Below are 16,897 nucleotides of genomic sequence, written 5' to 3'. Positions count from 1 at the left end.
TCTTTACTTTTTCTCCTACATTCCCTTGTTCCAACCAAGAGACAACACCACACCCCTTTTTTGTGCTTTGTCTTTAAATATAGTGTTGTGTTGTATCATTTGAAAGTTTGTTTTATAAAATTAGAATGTAATAAAATAGTAGTCACTCCAATAATATAGCATCTTCTACGTGATAATAACTTGATACATTTTTTATTAGGCTCGTCTTATACTACTCCCTATCTGATTGAAATTGGATTTCTTAATATATCATTAAAACAAAGGTTCTGGACTTCTGGCTGACATGCATGAAATATGTGTCACCTCTGCATGTGATTTGAGACCAATAGTGTGCTGTGTTGTACCTATGGATGGCAGCAAGCAACTATCAGTTCACGAGTCAAACTCATGCTCATTACAGATCCAAATACATGTGCTTTAGGCCATGTGAATTACTTACTTGACATAGTATCCTTTGCATGATCATCTATCTAAGCAATTTCGTTGTTTGAACATTAAGAAATTAGTATGATATCCATTATTGCAAATGATTATGCCACTCACTTTGATTTTTTTAATACGTACATAAGGAAGCATATCACGTGAGAACTTCTATTATGATTTATGAGTAAGATAAGCAAATCTTAATTATATGATAAAAATATAAAAGTTGTAACTAACGTAAGTGAATTTTTCTTTTGTTTATAAAAACTAATATCAAACATTTCTTTTTATTTGTAAGCCTAAAGTTTAAGTTTTAAAAGCTCTTATCCTTAGGTCGGCCGGCGCACTCGTTTGCAACTATTCATAATAATACCTTTTCCCCACAATTATCCCAAAGACACTAAAATCAGCAAATCATTTTTATTGAAAATCAAGATATTTGTAATATAATAGTAATATTCTAATTACCGATATATAAGAAAAAAAAGTAATTACTTACAAATTAAGAAACAAAGTTAAATATATTTAATTTTTATTATAAAATATATGCTATATTTACTAAAATATCCTTAATTCCATTTATTATTTAAAAATATCTTTCAAAAATATTAAATAACACTGATTTGTTGAAATTTACTTATATTTAAATAAAAAAGAAATAAAGCATTTTTTCACATATATAAATCTAGAAGCATTAATTTTGTACTTAAATAATAATAATAACAATAAAATGATCTAACAAGGCGACAGTGAGTGGCACGACAACATGGAAAACGTACAAGGTTCCTCCATCAATAGGCAATGATATAAAAATATTAAGCAAATATTAAAAAAAAAATTGACAGATCAAATGAATAAAGATAAGTGGGTGATCCAGATCTCAAGCAAATCATGCTATAACCATCCCTGCATCATGATCATGCATTGGAAGAACACAATGCAGACCAAATAGTACAACAAATCAGTGTAGCTGGTGGTCTTTCAGGCCTGTTAGGAGACAACTACCACTTGTCTCCCTCAATTTACACTGCAATTGAAATGTTTCTTTTCCCTTTTTCCTCTGAAAAGTGAAAAGGGTATCATCACACGCATGCAAGACTGTAATGTTTGAAGCCAATTGGTTGACCGGTCTACAGATAAAGAGAATGACTCGGTCAAAGATGCTGTGCCAATCTGCAGTTTCATGGATGACCAAAAGTGCTCCTTTGACTGATGCTTTTTGCCAAATGGTGTATATGTTTAACAAGAAGTGGGGCAAAAGAAAAGGGTGTTGGATGCATCACAAGAGAACCTTTTTCTGAAACATGTTGGGAAATTTCTCCATAAACAATACCCCTACCCACCTTTTTTGGTCACCTGTTTCACTTGGTGATAAAGGGTGAGCTAGTAGATCAGTCTATTTCTACTATGGTTTGATGTTTATTAAGAAATTGGAGTAAATAATCATTGGCAACAATGAAAGTGCTTCTTCTGTTGGTGTCACATGAGCTTATGTGCAATGAATGATCAAAGGAGCCATGAGTATCTCTGAGATGTTGATTAACAATTGGCCACCTTAGTTCTCTGTCGGCAGTGAATCAGATACACAGATATCCCCTCGACATAGTGGGCACACCCTGTGTATAATATATTAAAGTTAAAGAGATCACACATTCCCCAGCATCTTTAGCACATGAGTTTGCAAGTAAAGATATTAACATAATGATCATATGAATAGAGGACAACAAGGTACATCGGGACATATATAGCTCAATTTAATGATGCAGAGGAATTAAATCAATTATTACAGTAGGGTCTTATGAATTGCCAAGATTTAAAAACAGGAAAAGTCCGCAAAATCATGATGTCAGAAGGGCATTAAAATCTTTCGTTATCCATCTCAAAATATCATGGTGGTTGGACCACAGGTTGAATGAGCTCAAAATAATAGGGCAGAAGCTCACAAGATGGCAAAACATTCAGTCAGTTTTTCCAATCTCCAGAATTTACCATTATACAGTTATGCAAATTTCTAGTGTTTACCAGCATTACTTTACAATTTACTTATTGAAGTGCTGCTAGTTTAAAAAATAGATGCAAAATCCACTCATCGTCTATGTTCTTTATTCTTCTGTCCCATTTACTAGATAGGTTCCACAGTCCAAGATATGCATAGATACACCAACACCATAGCAGTAAATTAGCAAGAAACAATTGTATATAACTTCGAACTTTTTAGCCATGTACCTGTGAATCTCCTTCAGCCACTTGTCTATACATGTTGTATGAAATTCATGATGACAAGGCAGAACTCGCATGCTGTCTCCATCCTCATACTCCACAAGGCATATATAACATCTACAAAATTAAAGGATTAACAAAGGCAAAAAAAAATGTTTAGTATATTCCAATTAGAGAAATGTCTAAACTAGTTTTAAGTTTAATAGTACTAAATAAATTTAAAAAATAAAATGTGCATCAGCATACTAAAAGAAGTAAACAAGGGCAGAGGCCTCACTCCGTGACAAAAAAAAAAAAAAAAACATTCATGAAAATCTGAATAGGTACATAAAAATTAAAACCTGAAATTATGAATCGTTAAAGCAAAATATGCAGTAAGTGACGATGACAACAACTGGTTACGGAGGTGGGAGGTAAAGTTTCAAGGTATATGGTATCGCTATCAGGTAGCATTTTCATGCCATCATGTAAAACAAAGCCAGTGCAGTCTTGAAAGACATGACTGAAGAGTGTTATTCATCGTTTTCATTCCTGTTTTTAACTTTTATTTTGGAAAAGTCGCAGGATACAAGTTGGTTTGACATGTCACTAAAAAGAGATGCAAGAGAAAAAGATTTATATTAAAGAAATGGACATGAAAGTGGAAAAGAAAAATCCAAAGGCATTTGAGAGAACGAACACTCTGAGGAGGGTGAGCCTGAATACTTACTGCACAGGATCTTCTTGATGTTTGTGCAACTTTGTGTATAATTTGACAGGCAGGGATTCCACAACTTCATTAGGTGCAGGAACAGAACCGATAGATGACACAGAAGGGCGAGAAGATAAAACTACAGATTGCTGGTGAATTTCATCCAGAACCTAATTAAAATATGTACAAATATTCAACTTGTATAATTATAAAATGAATGGCCACCAGAACAGCTAACACAGCAAATTAAACTTACCTCAAATAAGGCTTCAGCTAGCATAACAATTCTTGATATGCTAGCTCTAGCATTGGTATCATCATTTGAATTGGTATCACGACTACCGATTCGGCATGCACAACGACCATTTCTATGTTGACCAGACAAGATACATGATCTGTCATGTCCAGAAAGATTTTCAAACCGACTACCCAACCGCTGAAGAGCACGGACCTAAACCATTTTAAACATACATCATCAACATGAATAAAATCCAGCGATGGAGAAAGAGAACATTTTACAGATGTTTCCAAAGAAGAAACTACAAGTCTTCTGAGTTTTTTTTTTGTTTGTTTCAAAAGCCTCGATTCAATTATTTATGGCAAGCAGAACATCTTGGCCATATTTTTTCATTTTTCTTCTTCTATTATAAGGGTATGCTTTTGGTTTGGAAATGAAACATACTATCAGATCAGTTATTAATAAAAATAATCATAAAATACACAAACCTGAGATCGTATTCTTCTTCTCCTTTCAAGGAAATTAGATCTATGTTCCAGTAAATCCTGATACCTAGTTTCTCTAGATCGTGAAGTCTCAACTTCATAGTCTTGGATGCCAAACAAGGAGCTAGGTGTACTGGGTTGAGGATATCTAGGTGTTGAAGAATTTGCAGCATTACGACCAGATGGTGACACTCTGGTGTCTCTCTCCCCTGCTCGTCTTCCATTATCTTGACTAGCATCTCTTACTTCTCTCTCTCGTTGCAGAGGGCAAATGGTGAAGTCTGATAATGTTGATCGGCGGAGAACTCTGTCACGGAGCCTTCCAACACTTAAAGTTCGGCTAAATCGTACATTACGTTCAACAGGTTCTCGGGCTCCATTTCGTCTATCGGTATGTCTAGTCTCAAAATTTTCTGTATCAGTATGAATTCTTGGAGAATAGAAGTTCACATCCGGCACTTCTCTTGTACCATCACCATCTCTAACCACATCTTGGACAGAAGAACGTGTGCGACTGCTAAGCAAGTTGCCTGGTGAAACCAATGCTGGGGTGTTAGGTCTTAAATTATTAGATCCTTCTTCATGGCACTGTATAGGCACTTGGCTAACAAAAGATGAATTAAGCAAGTTGCTACGGTGCTGAGTTTCATTTCTATTAATCAAGCCACTAGCAGGCCTTTGATGCAGATTAAGCTCATCTTCATTGTTGAAAATTGAGAGACCCGCTGAAGATACAGGGCAAGGCCTAGATGACCCCAAACTTGTGGTTCTGCTAAGTCTGAAGCTTATATTACCAGGAACAAGGCTAAAGCGAGAAAGGAATCCGTTTGAAGTATTCAAGGACCGATTTGAAGAAGAATGAGCAGAGCTGCTGCCAGTTCTGGATGCAGTGGGACCCCACTCCTCAAGGTCAATGTTAGAAGGCACACAAGGCACTTCATCAGATTTAACCTTTCTAAAAGACTCAGTCTTCCCTTCATCCGAGTCTATTTCATTGCCACTGGTGTATGTCTCATCATCTCCATTTACTTTACTCTGATCACAAACCTAAAGCATGTGTTTCAAACTACAGTTAGGCAGTTAGTACCAAAAAAACCTTGACCAATTCCAAACTGTTTCAATACATGACAGTTATACACGGAAACAAATATATGAGAACAAACAGGAAAGAGAAAATGTTCCATTATACGTATTATTTTCAAAACAACCTTAAGGGCATGTCATAGCTTAAAAACAAAACAAGGCCTGACAGGACAATGAGGCTAACAATAGGACAGAAGTATAGTGTTAAGAAAGTCCTAGTACACCACCATACCAAAATCTCTAAAATTTGTAATTTGTAACAGTAACTCAATGTAGCTCCTCTAAAGTGGGTAACTCACTTTAAAGGGTATAAAGTAAGTAATCTTAGCCATTAATAAAGAAAAAAAAAATCAATGGTTGATATTAAGTGCACATGCATAACAAATCATAACAAATCATGGATGTGTCGAATATCAACTGTTGAATTTTTATTAAAGACTAAGATTCCTTTCATTACCCTTAGTCGATGCCTGATTTTAAGCTTGTTAAATCATGTCATTTCCTCCTTTAAGAATCAACCTAATGAGTGTTTCAGCACTAAATTACAAAGCAAGAAACATCCACTGAAATGGTAAATGTCAAGGAATGTACCGAAAGAAAATCATTAGCTTTCACTCTCCATATTTCAGATTTTATTATAAATGTATAGACACCAAGCATCAGTGCAATAATTCCATAGTAAGCAACTCCTTTGTATTAAATCAAACACATTTAAAAGTAACGGGAAATTTAAGCACGGAATATAAACAACACAGTTTAACTAACACTACTGCATCCATATAACGGGGGAAAAAAAAGTCTTCCATACTCGATTTAAAAATTTTAAAAAATAAATAAACGAAAATCTTAAAGATAATTATCAATTTGTATAATCTAATTGACGTAACATTGAAAAGGATGCGAAGCAAGTTGAAAAAAAAGAGGAAGTTGTTACATTACAAAACTCTCCGAAGAACACGGCGAGTTACCTGGTCGTCACAATCAATGTCACGAGATCCAGAGGTTGTTCCGAGGCAATAGGATGGGAAGCCTCTGTGCCCCTTAGATCGACCCTTCCTGAAACTACCCGAAGACGACGACGATGACGTGGCTTTGCTTCCACTGGACCCCATAACGAAGAGAAAGAAAAAGAAGAAGAAGAAGAAGAAGCGGAAAATGGATGAGTTTCCGAATACCCAATGAGTCAAAGAGGAAGACCCATAAATCAAAATGCTTTTTTTATAGATCAGATCTAGGGAGATGGGGAAATTAGAATGGTGGTGAGGTGCATTGTTGTGGCTTGGAGTGTGTGTGGAAATAAGAGGAGGAGGTTGGGAGTAGCTGAGGGAATGAGACAAAGCAACTCGCAGGGAAACGGGAAAGGAGGCTTTTTTTGTAAGAAAAGTGAGCAGGAGAACATTAACAAAAGAAAAAGAAACTTAGATGTAGTTGTGCACTTTAATTTAATAAATAATACTAATATGTAAAACAACTTTAGAATTTATATAAATATGAGTTGTGTTATTTACACATTAACTTCTATGATAACGTTTTCTTTTTTCTTTTTTGTATTTCTTTCTCTCTCTTTTTCTTAATTGTGTAATTATGATATGAATTAGTATACAAAAGTAGTTTTATAGAAATATCAATTACTGTATTGTACAATAATTGTGAGCATTGTTTTAATAGTCAATCTATAGGAGAACTGGTTTTCAAGTTTAAGAAATGTGTAAGTAATTTTGATTGAAGATTTTCTAAGGGGTGATTATATTAATTTTTTTAACATAAAAACATAATACATAATTTTATTATTATTATTTTAAAATCATGAGAATTCAATTAATATAAACTAATTTTTACACTATGAATTAATCACGTATGAAACTTGAATCACACTATTTTATAGATAAAGAAAAAAGAAAAGGGCATTATTTATTATATTTGTGTGATTTTGGGGATTCAAAATGATGTCTGGTTGTAGGCTGACTGCCGCGGGTCTTTCAATCGCATTCAATTTGACATGGGCAGGAGTCAGGTAGGAGCTGGTCCAACTCCCATCTTCTGTCGCCTTTTCTTTTCTTTTTTCTTTTTTCGAACAAGTGAATTTCCCACCACCAACCTGTTCTTTCTCAAACCACACACTTACAAAACATAGTTACAACAGATAAAAACATTAAATGAAAAACAAATTTGAATTTTTATACAGTGACTGATCTGTTTTTAAATATTTAATGTATCACGTATTGTATCTTTCGACTCAGCTTCCGACTTGACTGTCCACACAGCCTTCTTCTCGCATTTTGTGTCGAGGGTTGGAGGATTTGTGTAGCGTTTTGTTCGGGTCCGACTTGAATGTCTTTATAATCTTATGTCACTTTGTGCTCTAAAGGTAGAAGATTTATGTACTCTTCGGTCAGGTTTCAACCTGCATAAGGATGTAGTTATATGGTCAGATATATGGACTCAAATATGCAAATTGACTGCAAGCAATGTTTATCGAATCAATGAATATGATGAATCTAACATTTGAATGATCTAGTTAAATTAGTTTTTTTTTTTTCTCAACTCGAATCAAACTTATTAAATGGAACGTTGATTGGTTTGAGAGTTAGATTTTTTAATTAACTCAAATCAAATTAATTAATTTATATATTTTTTATTTCATTAATAATATATATATATATATATATATATATATTTTGATTATTTTGAAATACGTTTTTTATTAGAATATGTAAATTTTATTATTATTTTTTAAATATATAAATAAAGTAAGAACAATTATATTATAATATATTGAGTGTTCTTTTTATATATTATAGTGTATTTAAAATTATTAATTAGATTAAAAAATAAATTAAGAAAAATTATATTGCAGATTAACCAATTTAATTAATTTTTTTATAATATATTAATTTAGTTAATGTTGAAAATTTTATTTAATTTGAAAGAAGAAAATTAATTTAATTTTTTTAAAAATTCATTAAATGTTTAATAACCAATTAAATTATGAAATTCAAACCAATTAAATTTAATTAGTTTAAATTAAATTTTCATCCAAATCTAACCTAATTCGACTCACTAATATTTCTAACAAAATCTATAGATTACATATTTAATAGGTCTTTTTCTTTTCAAAAATTTAAACTAAAGGAGAAATTAAGTGAAATTTGCAAGACTTGCCCATTTCATAAGCTTAATCAACCTGCAAACTTGTTTATTAAAAGAGAATAATTATTTTCACTAATTTTATGTGCCAACTTTTAAAATATGAGGAACTTTAGTTTTATACTAATAAATAAGTATAAATAATAAATATTGAATTTAATATATTTTAATTTAAAAGATATTGTATTTATTTTTACCTTAATGTGTTAGATTAAATATTCAAGTTTGATATTTTAATATTTTAATATTTTTAATTTAAATATGCAAATCCTTATATATTAAGACTTTCATAATTTATTTTAATTTTATGATATTTGATGTTTATATTTTTATATAATATTTTTTTATATATATTGCTTACTTATATTTTCATAGTATAACAAGAAAGAAGAGGAAAATATTTTTTCTTCTTCAATATTGATATTAAGTCTATGAACTTGTTTATTTAACCGCAAGTTTCGTAAAATAAATATGAATTAGAAAAAAGAAACTATTTATTTAATAGAATGAGCTTATCTAATCTATTAAAAATATAGATTTCAAATATTAGACTAATTCATCTGCTCACTCTAAATATATTCATATAACTATTGACTAACCCCAAGCGTGTGGTTCAGCGGTAGGGGTTGATCCACGCTTAAACAAGGTCAGGGGTTCGAATCCTGCCTTGTGTATGCAGCTGCGTTAAATCTTGGGGCCAGCTATGCCTCCAACGTAGCGAGGAGACTAGTCACGAACCAAAAATATAACTATTGACTTATCTCTTGTTAAGACTTGTCGTGTCACCTCGCTAGTCAATTACAACCCACCACGCCATGGTTGAGGTACAACCCCCACTACTCCCACACACCTAATGATACGTTATGACAGATTTGTGCATGGGGTATTCTCATATATTTTCATCATTATATGATATTATCTATTTTTAAATAAACATTTATATTTTTAGAATTTACAAGTGAAATTAAAAATGTTTTGTCAATCTTTGAAAATAAAAATTAATTACAAAAGATGTATACGTTTAGAAAAATAATTATAAATTTTAAAATGTAGATATTTATTTAAAAATTCTGAAATAAATCAGTAATTTACTAATCAAATTAACCTTTCTTTTTGTGATTTCCCTACGAGGACATTTTTTTAGTGTCACCACATTCAAATAGTAATATCAAAGGCACAGATACGTAAAGTCAAAATCAATCCAATATGGTGGATGAGATAATACATTAAGAATGTCTACACAATTTAGTTAATAATTCAGAAATAATTCAATAATTTACAAATAAATAAAGCAGAAAATAATAATTTAGGCCAAGCAATTGCAGTTAAGTTCAAGCTTACACTGATTGGATCCAATTATGAAGCTTTCTGTATGGAGTTTGTTGCAGTCTGTATGAAGTCAAAAAAATAATTCAATTCAATGGGATTGGCTTTTATTCCTTCTTATTCTGCACAGCCAGCACCCAGTTGATTAATCCAATATTTCTAAATAACAAAAAGAAAAACCCAAAAATTCAATAGCAGTTCCTCAACAAAGCCAAGCTGAAATTTACCAGACATCATTTAAAATGTCCCCCGAAAAAACAGTATACTTCAACCACTGATAGTACCGGAAGGAAATTTAATTTCAAACAAAACCCAAAACCTTTAATCTCTCAAAAAGCAGATTAAACACATTGTTCCAGCAATTTCATTCAGATAAAAACATTTTTACAACGTTATAACAAACTGGAGGCTCATACAATAGGCACAAGAGCATAGCAGCTTTGCTGAATAGAATCATGGACACTGTGACACTAACAAGGAGAAAGCATGTGGTCCCATCCCATGAAATGAAATGTGATGATATTAGCTACTGAGCAAGTAAGAGGACACTATCAGCTTTGGAAACTATGCCAAGAACATGTCACACAACAACAATAAAACAAAATTCATAAATCATATCAGCCACAACTCATAAATCATAAATAAAATAACTAACCCTTCTTACATGGAAGACAATAAGAGAGATGGTCCAGCTGTGCCATAATTAATCACCAATGACCAAAGCAAACCAGCTTTTATAGGATGTCCTATATGAGATGCGAGGACCATATAAATGTCACCCATCTGCAGAATTTATGAATTAACAATTTTAAAAATAACAGCTTTGAATATTTACCCTTACCAGAATAACCAACGTTAGTAGAAGCCCACCGATCCCACGTTTAGTGCACACAAGTTCAATCCATCGTGCCTAACAACGGAATATGAAAACAAAACGAAACATTTAAGTCTAACCGTACATACAGTTTATCTGGAAATTAACAAAGTTCAAGATCGTAATTCATGATGGTATGGAGCATAATATAGCGAAAATAAAAAATGAAATCCCATCATGTTAGGTCTGGTACAGGAAAATTTATTTTTCGTTAATGAATCGCAATTGAGAAATGAATAAATAAATGAATTATACATATGTAAGTGTTGTGTATATAGGACATGGTCTGAATGAATTGAATAATAACTGCAGAAGATATTAAGCCTTTTGCGTGCTTTAAATGCAAATCATCACAATTCAGACATGATTGTGTTCGTACTTTGGTCCCAAGTGAAACGACATTGTAATAGGCAGAAACGACATGAGTGAAGAAGATAAACGACGAGACACGTTACAAAACGCCGCCTCAAACGATACGATTCCAGCGAAGGATAGTTCAGTTCGCGGCAGCGATAGACGACGGCGATCGGAGAATTGAATTTCGAGAGGCGAAAATTGAGAAATTACAATAGCAATCGCTCAAAGCGCGTGTTTAATGTTTACGACGAATTGACTTGTCAGATATATAACTATTAAATATTAATCGCATGTTAATAATATTTTTTTGTAATATCATAATTGAACATTGAAGTAATTAGCATTGTCTTATTTTGTTTTTTCCCCGTGTCTAGTTGCCAAACGTGACCTTCAAATAAAACTAGGGACATAACTTACACCATTATTGTCCTATTAGAATTTTCATCTGGATAACATGTATAATACAGAATTTCGTTAAATAGCAATTTTATCATACAGGTACAATTTTCAATTATAATTGTACAACAGCACAAACAATACATATTTAAGTTTTCACCTAAAATTAGTTGCTTGCTTATGAAGATGAAATTTGACTTGAAATTATGAGCATTGTTGTTGGTGTGTGACGAAAAGGAATGGTTAATAGCAGAACACAGCAACTTAGCTTAGCTCACCTTGTTTGTTAGTTTGGGAAAATTGGGCTTTCTGGCTGATGCATCTGACGTTGTTCCTTTCGTGGTCACATTTTTCTAACATTCACACACACAACATATAAAGTTCTTTCACATCAAGTAATAGAAAGAATATACTACTACTACTAATTTTTATTGAGTAACATTAAACAATGATGGAGGTGCGCCCAGCACACAGGTTCAGTGCAGTGGCGACATTTCCTTATTTTGAGGGCCTAATGAAATTGGAAATCGTATTTTTTTTTCTTATTCAATCCCATGCTATTGCTAACCAATGACTAATAAATGTGGTTTTATAAGAATGATGGGAATAAATGAGTGCTAAATTTTGATGAAATGAATCTATACATCTGGGTGGTCTTGTGGTGGATCGAGAACGCGGTTGTGACAAGTGGGATTGCAAGGGTAAGGGCAATCTATCTGATGGAAAGGTCTTCTTTCATAAAACCAGTCTGCTACGGCCTTTGCAATTGTCTGCAGAATGTTATGCAGACAAAGTAAGCTATTCTGATGGATAGGATATGATATCAAGGAAAGACAATACCAAACCAAAACTACACAAGTCATGATATGTAAATAGGTTTAAACATCGTTTTTAGTCCATACAAAATATACTAGTTTTATTTGTTTGCTTTTAATGTCATTTTTAATTATGATAATGTCTAAACCTTCTATTCTATTTTGTTCTTCTCATTAATCTCCATTACAAAATTGTTTATGGCTTCATCAGACATTGACACATGATGTAAGTGCTTGTAACCTATCATTATCATGTGACAATGCTTGATAAAGTTATGTAAGCAATTTTGTAACTGTGACTGATGGGAGAGACAGATTAGGTCTAGGCGTCACATGATCATAAAGAAATTAAAGAAACTAAAAGTAAAACAATGATATATATGTAATGATGAAAAAGATATTGACAATTGCATTTTTTGCAATCCATGTTTCCTGATTTTACAAATTTTGTTTCTCAACTTTCAAATTTACACACTTTGTCATCAAACTTTTTAAATTGTGCACAATTTGTATAAGACAGTTAACTTATAAAATGACAAAATGTGCAAAATTTTAGAAGTTGGATAACATAATGTGTAAATTTTAAAGTTGAGTGGAAAAATTCACAAATTTGTGAACCATGGATGACAAAAAAAATACATTAAGCCAAAGATATTTAAATGTAATTTATATATTCTTTAGGAAAAAAAAAGGGGGGGGGGGGAGGGGTGAATTTAAAAAAAATAATGCAGCTTCTTACTGTCTTGGCCAGCACTGGAGAGTCACTTCTCAACCATGTCTCCTGCATTTCAGTTTGGCAATGGGTGTAACAAGAGTCTATGAACATTCCTTTAGATGAAGAGTTGCCTAGCACAGTCAAAGCCCTTAAGAATTCTGTCCTAAAGCCTGAAAATCAACCCATGGATAAAAGTGAGGTCATAGAACTGATGTGATAAACTTGAAGTCAGGAATTTCATAGTCGTAGGTCCCTTAAAAGCTTTACCAAACTTCAGAAGGATATGACAATATATGATATTATGATCCTAGTAAGCTGTTTTTCTCATGCCAATATTTTTAAGGGCTATAAACAACCGTTGACAGAGGCATGACAAACTATAGACATCATCCTGAGGGTGATTACAAACTCAGTAAAATTCTAAGTTTGGATTTCGGCATAATTCCAAGAGACACATAATTAATGCAACAATATTCACCTTGCATTAGATCGAGTTGATCAGGTGAGCAGTTGTTTATATCAAGCTTGCAGCTGTGCCAATGGCCTTGAGGATCAGCAACACCCGGTGCCAAAATGTTCTTAATCTGAATCAAGCAACATCCTGAGGATCAGAGGAAGTACTAGAAAGATCTCACCAGTTATTAAGAGCTAGTAGCAAAACTTCAAATGATAAGTTGATCATGGAGAAGAGTTATCAAGAACCTATTAGAGCTACTTTTTTTTTGGGGGGGGGGGGGAATAAAGTTCATAGCGAATCAGGAAATCTTAAGAAGAGTACGTAGAATGATACTATCCCAGATGATTTTGCATTTGAAACAATAAGTTTTTACCCTTTTTATTCCAGGTCAATATCATAGGTGTAGCGTGACCAATTCAATAATAAATTCTACAAATAAACTGATATCTTGAGCAATAGAATTATCTGACCTGCCATGAGTCGTATGCCGCATTTACAAAGAAGATTGGCGTAGTGATATGAGACACCAAATATTGTGGGAAAAAGCACTACAAGATTGTTCAGATTCAAAAACCAGAAGTATTAGTAACACTAAAGAAGGGATTGCAAAGGTAGAAAGGTAAACTAATTCAAAAACTTACCAGCCTTGGGCTAAGTCTTGAAGTGCAAGATTGAGGCAAATTCCTTGCAGAGCCCTAATAAAAGAAAGAAAAGAAAAATCAGACTTGAATATTTTAGATCTTCCGTGAACAAAAGTTTCACAACGTATCTTTGAAATGAAAAAAGGGAAAACATTAGAGGTAGTTTTTTTCTTTTGGTGTAGAACACAACATATGCTAAAGTTGAAATTGATCTGATAGAAAGGATAGGACAAGTACATGTAGGGCAACAATTTGACTGAAGTATTGTTCGATGTGTTGTTCTCCCAAGACATCCTTTCTGTTAACAGTAACATATTGAATCGTGAAATGATCAAAGTAACTCTAATATTTATAAAAAGGCCAAGTAAAATGCATAATAAATGAACTTACGCGTTGATAAAGTAACCAGCATCTGAGAGGCATTTCACTCTAGCCCCTGTAGGTAATAAAGCTCGGAATCGATCACAATGTAGTACTGAAGTTAATCCTCCAGCTGAACATCCAGAGATAATAGCCTGTGGTTACAAGTTCTGGTGAGTGAATGAAAAAACAATAAAAAGAGTGGCACATCATCAATGTCTCTTACATTTTGAGCATTTTTCATTCCTTTTGCTAGTAAATCCTCCATGACAGCAGCGAAAATCCTTGCTCCTCTGAAGTGCAACTTCGTTACCTGATTTACACATCAAAATATTAAAGTTTAATCAGAAAGACTAATGAGTAATAACAAATATTTTAAATTTAGATTTCGAAATTCCTATGAACTTTGCTAAACTTACTGGATTCACTGCTTCCACATCACCGGTAAATGATGAACCATCACAGTACCTAACCTTGATTCTGTTCCAGTTGTAGAAATCTGTAATTTACAACACTCATAAGAAAGTTAAACAAAATGTTGGATTCATTATGAGAGAAACAAAGATTGTTAACTAGTGGGAAAGACCTGGATTAAACAGTCTCCTGTTACTCAAAATTCCTGAAAAGCCAATTTGCCTGGCCATTTGCTTAGATGAACCTAAACGATAGGTCTTGCGAGAAAGGCAAGTAGTGACATTGTTGCACCATCCTCCTCCCTAGTAGAAATGAATTAGATTAAAATTATAAAATAAAAAAAATCAATAAAGATAAACGTTCTATGATTTGTCCAAAAGGGTGAGGTAAGACAATGAACCAAATTAATTTGATATTTAAGACTAATTAGTAATTATTGATGGAAATTTGTAGAGAGGGACACACCTCAAATGCAACTAACCAACTGTTAATCCCTGTTCCAAATCCCTTATCAAAATGGTAAGCAGGTGGACTCCCATCCAAACAAACTGCATAATATTTTAAATTTCAATTTCACCATTATTGTAAGCATCATTGAAAATAATAAGCAGAAGATTAAGATATGAAAAGACACAGCAAAATTTCCTAACCAGCTCCTTTTGCTACAGCGTTCCTTACAAAAGTGATTGGCACATACGAAGCTTCAGCTATCAACAACAACAATGCACACACCAGAAGGTTCAACCACTGGCTTATTCTTGCACTCTCCATTCTGCACAAATCCAACAAATAGAAAACGATAAAAACACGCATAGAGAACGAGGAAAACAGAGTACTTTATATGTAGAAATATCACAATAGGATCTTTCCATCGATAAATATAAAAAAAAAAATCATAATAAAAAACCCCTTCCGCTGGTGAATGAATGAATTATTCATATCACATCATCTTTCACTTCGACCTGACCAAATAAAAAAATCTATTTTTATTGTTGTTATTTCAAATTCATCGAACCAAAAAGTTTGATCTCCTATAGAAGAAATAACTTAAATTTGTGAATTATATGTGAACATTGGTTTCCACAGTGGAAAATCCCAATGCCCCCATTTCTATTGGTTTCCACGCTGAAAAATCCATAAACTTGCATTTTCACCAAAGGTTTTTAAATTGCAGTCGCGCGTTACGAAATTTTGATCCTTGCTATTGCAGGAAATACGAACAAATGCAGCCGCAATTATTGTCACATTGACCAAAAACTTTAACCTTGAGGCCAAAATTGCTGTCATGAACCGTTTACTAAAACCTCGATTTCCATGTATCAATATCAGTTATAACCAGAAATCATAATACAACACAAGGAAAACCAAAACGTCAATCTGCACTGCACATATCTCCTATAAGAGGTACAAAATGAATCACAATCACTGATCCCATTCCAATCCAATAACTCATCCAAAATTCTAAGGCCAAAGGCAGAATAGAATCTTCATTCCAACCCCACAAGCAGACATATGATCAAAACTAATAAGGAATAATAAATAATAATAAAAAAGACATTTTTTGCATAATGGATTACTAGGAATATTAGTTTGTGTACCTGAGATGGAGAATGGATTGGGAAAACGAGATGGTGTAACAATGAAGGAGGTTCGTTAATGAATGCCAATTGTGGGTGATGATGGCTTATATTATAAAATGAAGAAACAGAATGTAACTAACGATGGTTAACAAGTCTTTTTCTGTGACAGAAAATGGTTGTATGGAAGGCAAATTGGCTCTTAATTTTTGGTTTTATGTGAACGAATGATGGGGTCAGTTCTGTGAAAGTGAGAGTGCAATGGTTTTTCAGTTCCGTCAGAGAACTCCAGAGCCGACACTCCAACTCAAGGCTAAAAAACTACACCCAAAAAATGTGTTGTAATTTATAGTCCACTTACTTATTTATAAGAAACAAATTACTACAAATAAACACACAATTGGGAGTGACAATCCGACAGAACAAACTCAGATTCAGAATGTCCCAAAAATTTGTATCAAAACTAAAGATAAAAATTAAACGGTGTGAAGATTAAAAAAAAATGTTAAAATATTAATTTTGCAAATAACAAGATTGATGCTGTCTGGGGCTCCAGGGTCCGACCCGAATGTGTGTTGATAAAAAAAAACATCGAATCTTATCGATGTTTAGCGTTTCCACATTAATGAGTGGTTCAAATGTGAAACCTTGGCTTTGGCGCCGACTAAATAAAGGTTG

General features: G+C 33.1%; 2 protein-coding genes across 8 annotated transcripts; both read right to left on the bottom strand.

The window, feature by feature from the left end:
- Positions 1–1,292: 1,292 nt before the first annotated feature.
- LOC109815812 (RING/U-box superfamily protein) lies at positions 1,293–6,845 on the bottom strand. The gene is made up of 6 exons (XM_020380612.3): positions 6,109–6,845; positions 4,061–5,104; positions 3,591–3,785; positions 3,353–3,504; positions 2,650–2,760; positions 1,293–2,039 (listed from the first exon to the last, which is right to left on the bottom strand). Exons 1-6 carry the CDS (start codon positions 6,250–6,252, stop codon positions 1,979–1,981), a joined length of 1,707 nt encoding a protein of 568 aa, XP_020236201.1. The 5' UTR covers positions 6,253–6,845; the 3' UTR covers positions 1,293–1,978.
- Positions 6,846–6,996: 151 nt separating this feature from the next.
- LOC109815805 (pectin acetylesterase 8) lies at positions 6,997–16,858 on the bottom strand. 7 transcript variants are annotated; one of them, XM_083066935.1, is made up of 18 exons: positions 16,241–16,858; positions 15,293–15,414; positions 15,108–15,190; positions 14,815–14,944; positions 14,648–14,727; positions 14,455–14,541; positions 14,259–14,383; positions 14,106–14,166; positions 13,869–13,922; positions 13,698–13,775; positions 13,249–13,354; positions 12,795–12,940; positions 11,885–12,010; positions 11,519–11,593; positions 10,455–10,523; positions 10,278–10,359; positions 9,629–9,772; positions 6,997–7,544 (listed from the first exon to the last, which is right to left on the bottom strand). In XM_083066935.1, the coding sequence occupies exons 2-16, from the start codon at positions 15,411–15,413 to the stop codon at positions 10,348–10,350; spliced, it is 1,353 nt and encodes a 450-aa protein (XP_082923061.1). In that variant the 5' UTR covers position 15,414; positions 16,241–16,858; the 3' UTR covers positions 6,997–7,544; positions 9,629–9,772; positions 10,278–10,347. The 7 variants fall into 7 exon arrangements, with proteins under 7 accessions (XP_082923061.1, XP_082923063.1, XP_082923060.1 ...); XM_083066937.1 differs by having other exon boundaries at positions 9,629–9,676; XM_083066934.1 differs by having other exon boundaries at positions 10,269–10,359; positions 16,241–16,857.
- Between the last annotated feature and the right edge of the window lie 39 nt (positions 16,859–16,897).

Source organism: Cajanus cajan, chromosome 11 (genome assembly GCF_000230855.2).
Source record: "Cajanus cajan strain Asha chromosome 11, NIPB_CcT2T_4, whole genome shotgun sequence".
NCBI classification, from domain to species: domain Eukaryota; kingdom Viridiplantae; phylum Streptophyta; class Magnoliopsida; order Fabales; family Fabaceae; genus Cajanus; species Cajanus cajan.
Note: the sequence above shows the minus strand (reverse complement) of the source record. Positions and strands in the feature narration are given on the sequence as shown.

What these genes read in the sequence shown, in the direction of transcription:
- LOC109815812 (XM_020380612.3), bottom strand. Translation starts at nt 6,252, where the DNA reads ATGGGGTCCAGTGGAAGCAAAGCCACGTCATCGTCGTCGTCTTCGGGT. An exon ending in ACATTGATTGTGACGACCAG is followed by an intron (nt 5,105 to 6,108) that starts GTAACTCGCCGT and finishes CACATGCTTTAG; the next exon opens with GTTTGTGATCAGAGTAAAGT. An exon ending in TGGCTGAAGGAGATTCACAG is followed by an intron (nt 2,040 to 2,649) that starts GTACATGGCTAA and finishes TATTATACACAG; the next exon opens with GGTGTGCCCACTATGTCGAG.
- LOC109815805 (XM_083066935.1), bottom strand. Translation starts at nt 15,413, where the DNA reads ATGGAGAGTGCAAGAATAAGCCAGTGGTTGAACCTTCTGGTGTGTGCA. An exon ending in CACCACAAGACCACCCAGAT is followed by an intron (nt 11,594 to 11,884) that starts GTATAGATTCAT and finishes TGTGAATGTTAG; the next exon opens with AAAAATGTGACCACGAAAGG. An exon ending in TTCCCAAACTAACAAACAAG is followed by an intron (nt 10,524 to 11,518) that starts GTGAGCTAAGCT and finishes TTCCGTTGTTAG; the next exon opens with GCACGATGGATTGAACTTGT.